This window comes from Oncorhynchus kisutch, linkage group LG25 (assembly GCF_002021735.2).
Source record: "Oncorhynchus kisutch isolate 150728-3 linkage group LG25, Okis_V2, whole genome shotgun sequence".
Classification (NCBI taxonomy): Eukaryota; Metazoa; Chordata; class Actinopteri; order Salmoniformes; family Salmonidae; genus Oncorhynchus; species Oncorhynchus kisutch.
The window spans coordinates 42,437,455-42,447,056 of record NC_034198.2 but is presented as its reverse complement, the minus strand read 5'-3'; the positions used below and the strand labels follow the sequence as shown (position 1 = coordinate 42,447,056).

At 50.1% G+C, this 9,602-nt stretch overlaps 1 protein-coding gene across 1 annotated transcript in view; it reads right to left on the bottom strand.

Moving 5' to 3' along the window:
* LOC116357461 (cAMP and cAMP-inhibited cGMP 3',5'-cyclic phosphodiesterase 10A-like) overlaps positions 1–9,602 on the bottom strand; it is a 193,917-nt gene that overhangs the window by 11,772 nt on the left and 172,543 nt on the right. Inside the window, 2 exon segments of the mRNA XM_031804851.1 lie at positions 1,547–1,633; positions 1,636–1,699. Of these exon segments, the coding sequence (XP_031660711.1) occupies positions 1,547–1,633; positions 1,636–1,699 (151 nt within the window).

Genomic DNA, 9,602 nt, shown 5'->3' with positions numbered 1-9,602 from the left:
GAGAGAGAGAGAGGATGGGGAGAGAGAGGATGGGGAGAGAGGAAAGAGAGGATTTGGGGGGAGAGAGAGAGAGGATAGGGGAGAGAGAGGATGGGGGAGAGAGAGAAAGAGAGAGGATTTGGGGGGAGAGAGAGAAGAGGATAGGGGGGAGAGAGGATAGGGGGAGAGAGAGAGGATAGGGGACAGAGAGGAGGATAGGGAGAGAGAGGAGAGAGGATAGGGGACAGAGGAGGGAGAGGATAGGGGACAGAGAGAGAGAGGATAGGGGACAGAGAGAGAGAGGATAGGGGACAGAGAGAGAGAGAGGATAGGGGGACAGAGAGAGAGAGGATAGGAAACACTCTAAAGTTTCCAAAACTGTCAAAATATTGTCTGTGAGTATAACAGAACTGATATGCAGGGGGAAAATCTGAGGAAAATCCATCCAGGAAGTGTTGTTTTTCTGAAACCTTTTTCATTGAAATCCTCCATTTAAAGGGATATCAACCAGATTCCTTTCCCTATGGCTTCCACAAGGTGTGAACAGTCTTAAGACATAGTTTCAGGCTTTTATCCTGAAAAATGAGCGAGAATGATCACATCGTGTCAGTGGATAGCCAGATGTCCTTAGATTTGTTCATGCGTGCGCCACTGGAGCGAGACCTTTTCTCTCTCTCTCCTATCTCTCCGTCTGGCTGAAATATGATAAATTATTTATTGTAAAAACAACCTGAGGCTTGGTTATAAAAAAACGTTTCACATGTTTCTACGAACTTTACGGATACTATTTGGAATGTTCGTCTGCCCGTCGTGACGAGCCTGTGGATTACTAAACAAAACGCGCCAACCACAAATGGAGGTTTTTGGAAAAAAAATAATCTTTTTCGAACAAAACAACATTTATTGTGTAACTGGGAGTGTCGTGAGTGCAAACATACGAAGATCATCAAAGGTAAGCGATTCACTGTATTGAATTTTTTGACTTTCGTGACCAATCTACTTTGCTGTTTGAAATGTTTGTCTGCTGAGAGACCTTACATAAACCGCTTGGTTTCTTTCACCACAAAGCATTTTTTGCAATCTGACAATGCAGGTGGATTAACAACAAGCTAAACTGTGTTTTGGTATAGTGCACTTGTGATTTCATGCAAATGTATATTTGTAGGTAATTAATTTGAATTTGGCCGCTCTGGTCAATGTTGGATGAAATGAATCCCCTAACGGATTGTGCACCAAGATATTAACATGACTGATTGGATGGATTTGACCAAGCAACTTGTAATCTTTCTGAACCTTTATTTGAACTCTTGACTGACTGGGTTATTGACACACTGATGCACCGACGGACAGACAGCAGGCAGGCAGGCAGACAGACAGAGAGACGGACGGACAGGCAGGCAGGCTGGGGAGACAACAGAGAGACAACAGACAGACAGACAGAGACGGACGGACAGACAGACAGGCAGGCGGGGAGGACAAAAACAGAGAGATAACAGAGGCGGGCAGACAGACAGGCGGGCAGACAGACAGGACAGGGCGGGCAGACAGACGAAGAGAGGAGACATACCTCTATTTCAGTGAAGATGCCGGTGGTCTTCTGCAGTATGGCATACATACAGTGAGCCACGTTCACCGCATGTTTCCAGTTATGGTAGAGGGAACACGCCGATAATTCTTCCTCACAGACATTGTGAACCTGCACAACTTCTCCAGCTCAAAACTAGAAGGAGGAGGGGGGGGGGGAGAGGAGAGAGGATTAGGGGGGAGAGGAGGGAGAGGATAGGGGTGAGAGACAGGATAGGGGGAGAGAGAGAGGATGGGATAGAGAGAGTATGGGGAGATGAGAGGATAGTGGGAGAGAGATAGAGGATAGTGGAGAGGAAGGGAGAGGATAGGGGTGAGAGGAAGGGGAGGAGAGGGGTGATGAGAGCGAGGGATGGTGGGACGAGAGAGGATAGGGGACGAGAGATAGAGGATAGGGGAGAGGAAGGGGAGAGACGGGTGCTCGTCCGGTCCGCATCTGGGTGCGCGTCTCGAGGATGGGGAGAGAGAGATAGAGGATAGGGGAGAGGAAGGGAGAGGATAGGGGTGAGAGAGAGGATAGGGGAGAGAGAGAGTGGATGGGGAGGGAGAGAGATAGGATAGGGGGAGAGGATAGGGATAGGATGGGGAGAGAGATAGAGGATAGGGGAGAGGAAGGGAGAGGATAGGGGTGAGAGAGAGAGGATAGGGGAGAGAGAGCGAGAGAGGATGGGGAGAGGTAGGGAGAGGAAGGGAGAGGATAGGGGTGAGAGAGAGAGGATAGGGGAGAGAGATAGAGGCTCGGGGGAGAGGAAGGGAGAGGATAGGGGTGAGAGAGAGAGGATAGGGGAGAGAGAGGATGGGGAGAGGTAGGGAGATGATAGGAGAGAGAGATAGAGGATGGGGGAGAGGTAGGGAGAGGATAGGGAGAGGTAGAGAGAGACAGCAACATAGTTAGACCAAAACATGAGAAAAGTGAAAGCATGGATGTCATCAACTGATTCTAAACAGGGTGGGGAGGAGAAAGAGAAAGAGGGTCTGAGGTCATCTGCCTTTCGTCTAAAGAGCAGGAATCCAGACTTCAACAAAGTAATTAAATACAGGCATTGCATCCAACAAGAAACCTGGTATAGAGGAGAGGAACCCACTGGTTGCCCTCTAGGTTACAGAGTGCTGGTAGTCCCATCCACCAAAACTACCAGGTGGGTGGTATAGAGGAGATGGACCCACTGGTTGCCCTCTAGGTTAACAGAGAGCTGGTAGTCCCATCCACCCAAACTACCAGGTGGGTGGTATAGAGGAGATGGACCACTGGTTGCCCCCTAGGATACAGAGAGCTGGTAGTCCCATCCACCAAACTACCAGGTGGGTGGTATAGAGGAGACAGACCCACTGGTTGCCCTCTAGGTTACAGAGAGCTGGTAGTCCATCCACCACACTACCAGGGTGGGTGGTATAGAGGAGACGGACCCACTGGTTGCCCTCTAGGTTACAGAGAGCTGGTAGTCCCATCCACCACACTACCAGGTGGGTGGTATAGAGGAGACGGACCTACTGGTGCCCTCTAGGTTACAGAGTGCTGGTAGTCCCATCCACCACACTACCAGGTGGGAAACATGGTATAAGGGAGACGGACCCACTGGTTTCCCTCTAGGTTACAGAGAGCTGGTAGTCCCATCCACCACAGTACCAGGTGGGTGGTATAGAGGAGACAGACCCACTGGTTGTCCTCTAGGTTACAGAGAGCTGGTAGTCCCACCACACTAACAGGTGGGTGGTATAAGGGAGACGGACCCACTGGTTTCCCTCTAGGTTACAGGGTGCTGGTAGTCCCATCCACCAAACTACCAGGTGGGTGGTATAGAGGAGATGGACCCACTGGTTGTCCTCTAGGTTACAGAGAGCTGGTAGTCCCACCACACTAACAGGTGGGTGGTATAAGGGAGACGGACCCACTGGTTGTCCTCTAGGTTACAGAGAGCTGGTAGTCCCACCAAACTACCAGGTGGGTGGTATAGAGGAGACAGACCCACTGGTTGCCCTCTAGGTTACAGAGAGCTGGTAGTCCATCCACCACACTACCAGGTGGGTGGTATAGAGGAGACGGACCCCACTGGTTGCCCTCTAGGTTACAGAGAGCTGGTAGTCCCATCCACCACACTACCAGGTGGGTGGTATAGAGGAGACGGACCTACTGGTTGCCCTCTAGGTTACAGAGTGCTGGTAGTCCCATCCACCACACTACCAGGTGGGAAACATGGTATAAGGGAGACGGACCCACTGGTTTCCCTCTAGGTTACAGAGAGCTGGTAGTCCCATCCACCACAGTACCAGGTGGGTGGTATAGAGGAGACAGACCCACTGGTTGTCCTCTAGGTTACAGAGAGCTGGTAGTCCCACCACACTAACAGGTGGGTGGTATAAGGGAGACGGACCCACTGGTTTCCCTCTAGGTTACAGGGTGCTGGTAGTCCCATCCACCAAACTACCAGGTGGGTGGTATAGAGGAGATGGACCCACTGGTTGTCCTCTAGGTTACAGAGAGCTGGTAGTCCCACCACACTAACAGGTGGGTGGTATAAGGGAGACGGACCCACTGGTTGTCCTCTAGGTTACAGAGAGCTGGTAGTCCCACCACACTACCAGGTGGGTGGTATAGAGGAGATGGACCCACTGGTTGCCCTCTAGGTTACAGAGAGCTGGTAGTCCATCCACCACACTACCAGGTGGGTGGTATAGAGGAGATGGACCCACTGGTTGCCCTCTAGGTTACAGAGAGCTGGTAGTCCCATCCACCACACTACCAGGTGGGTGGTATAGAGGAGACAGACCCACTGGTTGTCCTCTAGGTTACAGAGAGCTGGTAGTCCCATCCACCACACTACCAGGTGTGAAACATGGTATAAGGGAGACGGACCCACTGGTTTCCCTCTAGGTTACAGAGAGCTGGTAGTCCCACCACACTAACAGGTGGGTGGTATAGAGGAGATGTACCCACTGGTTGCCCTCTAGGTTACAGAGAGCTGGTAGTCCCATCCACCAAACTACCAGGTGGGTGGTATAGAGGAGATGGACCCACTGGTTTCCCTCTAGGTTACAGAGAGCTGGTAGTCCCATCCACCACACTACCAGGTGGGTGGTATAGAGGAGATGGACCCACTGGTTGTCCTCTAGGTTACAGAAAGCTGGTAGTCCCACCACACTAACAGGTGGGTGGTATAAGGGAGACGGACCCACTGGTTTCCCTCTAGGTTACAGAGAGCTGGTAGTCCCATCCACAACACTACCAGGTGTGAAACAGGGAAGAGCAGACCCACTGGTTGTCCTCTAGGTTACAGAGAGCTGGTAGTCCCATCCACTACCAGGTGTGAAACAGGGAAGAGCAGACCCACTGGTTGTCCTCTAGGTTACAGAGAGCTGGTAGTCCCATCCACCACACTACCAGGTGGGTGGTATAGAGGAGATGGACCCACTGGTTGTCCTCTAGGTTACAGAGAGCTGGTAGTCCCATCCACTACCAGGTGTGAAACAGGGAAGAGCAGACCCACTGGTTGCCCTCTAGGTTACAGAGAGCTGGTAGTCCCATCCACCACACTACCAGGTGTGAAACAGGGAAGAGCAGACCCACTGGTTGCCCTCTAGGTTACAGAGAGCTGGTAGTCCCATCCACCACACTACCAGGTGGGTGGTATAGAGGAGATGGACCCACTGGTTGCCCTCTAGGTTACAGAGAGCTGGTAGTCCCATCCACTACCAGGTGTGAAACAGGGAAGAGCAGACCCACTGGTTGCCCTCTAGGTTACAGAGAGCTGGTAGTCCCATCCACTACCAGGTGTGAAACAGGGAAGAGCAGACCCACTGGTTGCCCTCTAGGTTACAGAGAGCTGGTAGTCCCATCCACTACCAGGTGTGAAACAGGGAAGAGCAGACCCACTGGTTGCCCTCTAGGTTACAGAGAGCTGGTAGTCCCATCCACTACCAGGTGTGAAACAGGGAAGAGCAGACCCACTGGTTGCCCTCTAGGTTACAGAGAGCTGGTAGTCCCATCCACTACCAGGTGTGAAACAGGGAAGAGCAGACCCACTGGTTGCCCTCTAGGTTACAGAGAGCTGGTAGTCCCATCCACTACCAGGTGTGAAACAGGGAAGAGCAGACCCACTGGTTGCCCTCTAGGTTACAGAGAGCTGGTAGTCCCATCCACTACCAGGTGTGAAACAGGGAAGAGCAGACCCACTGGTTGCCCTCTAGGTTACAGAGAGCTGGTAGTCCCATCCACTACCAGGTGTGAAACAGGGAAGAGCAGACCCACTGGTTGCCCTCTAGGTTACAGAGAGCTGGTAGTCCCATCCACTACCAGGTGTGAAACAGGGAAGAGCAGACCCACTGGTTGCCCTCTAGGTTACAGAGAGCTGGTAGTCCCATCCACTACCAGGTGTGAAACAGGGAAGAGCAGACCCACTGGTTGCCCTCTAGGTTACAGAGAGCTGGTAGTCCCATCCACTACCAGGTGTGAAACAGGGAAGAGCAGACCCACTGGTTGCCCTCTAGGTTACAGAGAGCTGGTAGTCCCATCCACTACCAGGTGTGAAACAGGGAAGAGCAGACCCACTGGTTGCCCTCTAGGTTACAGAGAGCTGGTAGTCCCATCCACTACCAGGTGTGAAACAGGGAAGAGCAGACCCACTGGTTGCCCTCTAGGTTACAGAGAGCTGGTAGTCCCATCCACTACCAGGTGTGAAACAGGGAAGAGCAGACCCACTGGTTGCCCTCTAGGTTACAGAGAGCTGGTAGTCCCATCCACTACCAGGTGTGAAACAGGGAAGAGCAGACCCACTGGTTGCCCTCTAGGTTACAGAGAGCTGGTAGTCCCATCCACTACCAGGTGTGAAACAGGGAAGAGCAGACCCACTGGTTGCCCTCTAGGTTACAGAGAGCTGGTAGTCCCATCCACTACCAGGTGTGAAACAGGGAAGAGCAGACCCACTGGTTGCCCTCTAGGTTACAGAGAGCTGGTAGTCCCATCCACTACCAGGTGTGAAACAGGGAAGAGCAGACCCACTGGTTGCCCTCTAGGTTACAGAGAGCTGGTAGTCCCATCCACTACCAGGTGTGAAACAGGGAAGAGCAGACCCACTGGTTGCCCTCTAGGTTACAGAGAGCTGGTAGTCCCATCCACTACCAGGTGTGAAACAGGGAAGAGCAGACCCACTGGTTGCCCTCTAGGTTACAGAGAGCTGGTAGTCCCATCCACTACCAGGTGTGAAACAGGGAAGAGCAGACCCACTGGTTGCCCTCTAGGTTACAGAGAGCTGGTAGTCCCATCCACTACCAGGTGTGAAACAGGGAAGAGCAGACCCACTGGTTGCCCTCTAGGTTACAGAGAGCTGGTAGTCCCATCCACTACCAGGTGTGAAACAGGGAAGAGCAGACCCACTGGTTGCCCTCTAGGTTACAGAGAGCTGGTAGTCCCATCCACTACCAGGTGTGAAACAGGGAAGAGCAGACCCACTGGTTGCCCTCTAGGTTACAGAGAGCTGGTAGTCCCATCCACTACCAGGTGTGAAACAGGGAAGAGCAGACCCACTGGTTGCCCTCTAGGTTACAGAGAGCTGGTAGTCCCATCCACTACCAGGTGTGAAACAGGGAAGAGCAGACCCACTGGTTGCCCTCTAGGTTACAGAGAGCTGGTAGTCCCATCCACTACCAGGTGTGAAACAGGGAAGAGCAGACCCACTGGTTGTCCTCTAGGTTACAGAGAGCTGGTAGTCCCACCACACTACCAGGTGTGAAACAGGGAAGAGCAGACCCACTGGTTGCCCTCTAGGTTACAGAGAGCTGGTAGTCCCATCCACTACCAGGTGTGAAACAGGGAAGAGCAGACCTAACCCAGACCTTTTTTTACTTTTTAAATGTTGTATTTAACCTTTATTTAAGCCGCTAGGCCAGTTGAGAACAAGTTCTCATTTACAACTGCGACCTGGCCAAGATGAGCTTACCTCAATTACGAGAGGACTAAGGTTTGAGTAGAGACCAGTACCTCACAGAGAGGGCAAAGGTTTGAGTAGAGACCAGTACCTCACAGAGGGAGTTAAGGTTTGAGTAGAGACCAGTACCTCACAGAGAGGGCTAAGGTTTGAGTAGAGACCAGTACCTCACAGAGAGGGCAAAGGTTTGAGTAGAGACCAGTACCTCACAGAGAGGGCAAAGGTTTGAGTAGAGACCAGTACCTCACAGAGAGGGCAAAGGTTTGAGTAGAGACCAGTACCTCACAGAGGGAGCAAAGGTTTGAGTAGAGACCAGTACCTCACAGAGGGAGTTAAGGTTTGAGTAGAGACCAGTACCTCACAGAGAGGGCTAAGGTTTGAGTAGAGACCAGTACCTCACAGAGAGGGCAAAGGTTTGAGTAGAGACCAGTACCTCACAGAGGGAGTTAAGGTTTGAGTAGAGACCAGTACCTCACAGAGGGAGTTAAGGTTTGAGTAGAGACCAGTACCTCACAGAGAGGGCTAAGGTTTGAGTAGAGACCAGTACCTCACAGAGGGAGTTAAGGTTTGAGTATTGTTGAATCTTTTAACCACGTGGTTAAACTCTGAGACTATCGATTCCGACAGAATAAGAACAAGTCTTTGATATTAATTACTAGTCTGCAGCTAGGAATTCGGTATCATTGAACGCGAAGAACGACAACTGCCGAAACTATTCTATTCTATCTATTCTACAAGAACATTTCTGAAATGGGACTCTGAAGTACCCATTCTAACCAAAGGGGGGACGATGAGATGAACTCTCCAACAGAAAGACGGACGATTCCAACAGAGACCCTGATGACACACTGAACGAATGAGTGAGTGTTCATGTGCAAAGGATTAGCATTTCAATTGTTATAATTATCAAATGTGTAGGTACTCACTTGCGTAATTCCCGACCTTTCTCAGTCGACCCCCATTTCCCTTTTGTCCACCAAGCCGCGATACCAGTTTATTCATAGTGAAGACTGGGTTCGTGCAGATAACAAACAATTTACGACATTTGGAATGAGACTAACGTGAGGTAAAGAATAATTAATTATAATTAGAAGACTAGTTGATCAGATACTAAAATATCTGCAGAGTTATATTAGGAAAATTATAACTTTGTAATCTGAATATTTTCCTTGGTGCCCCGACTTCCTAGTTAATTACATTTACATGATTTAGTTAGTTTAATCACGTAATAATAATTACAGAAAATTTATTTGATAAAATAAGTCTTCAGTTGAATGATGCCAAAGACACGACAGGCCACGACAGGCCATAGTAGCGAAGTAATTCCAAATTTAGCAAATTAACACTGGAGTGATAGATGTGCAGATGACGATGTGCATGTAGTGATACTGGTGTGCAAAAGAGCAGAAAAGTAAATAAAAACAATATGGGGATGAGGTAGGTAGATTGGATGGGCTATTTACAGATGGGCTGTGTATAGCTGCAGCGATCGGTTAGCTGCTCAGATTGCTGATGCTTAAAGTTAGTGAGGGAGGTATAAGTCTCCAACTTCAGTGATTTTTGCAATTTGTTCCAGTCATTCGTCCCCTATCCTCAGACCTAACCCACTCTATTAAACTTGTCAAAACAGGAACATTTTACATCTGGCTAGAAATTAATAAGGAAATTATCTCAACAGAGAAAAATGTCCTCACTTGTGCTACCTATATCCCTCCAATAAAATCCCCATACTTTAAAAATGACAACTTCTCCATCCTAGACCGGGAGATCAACAATTTCCAGGCCCAGGGACATGTACTAGTCTGTGGTGACCTAAATGCCAGAACTGGACAAGAACCTGACACCCTCAGCACACAGGGAGACAAACACCTACCTGGAGGTGACAGCATTCCCTCCCCCATATGCCCCCCTAGGCACAACTATGACAACATAACCAACAAAAACGGGTCACAACTCCTGCAGCTCTGTCGCACGCTGGGTATGTACATAGTGAACGGTAGGCTTCGAGGGGACTCCTATGGTAGGTACACCTATACACCTATATACTATGAGAAAACAAAAAACAAAAATGGGTCACAACTCCTGCAGCTCTATCGCACACTGGGTAGGGTACATAGT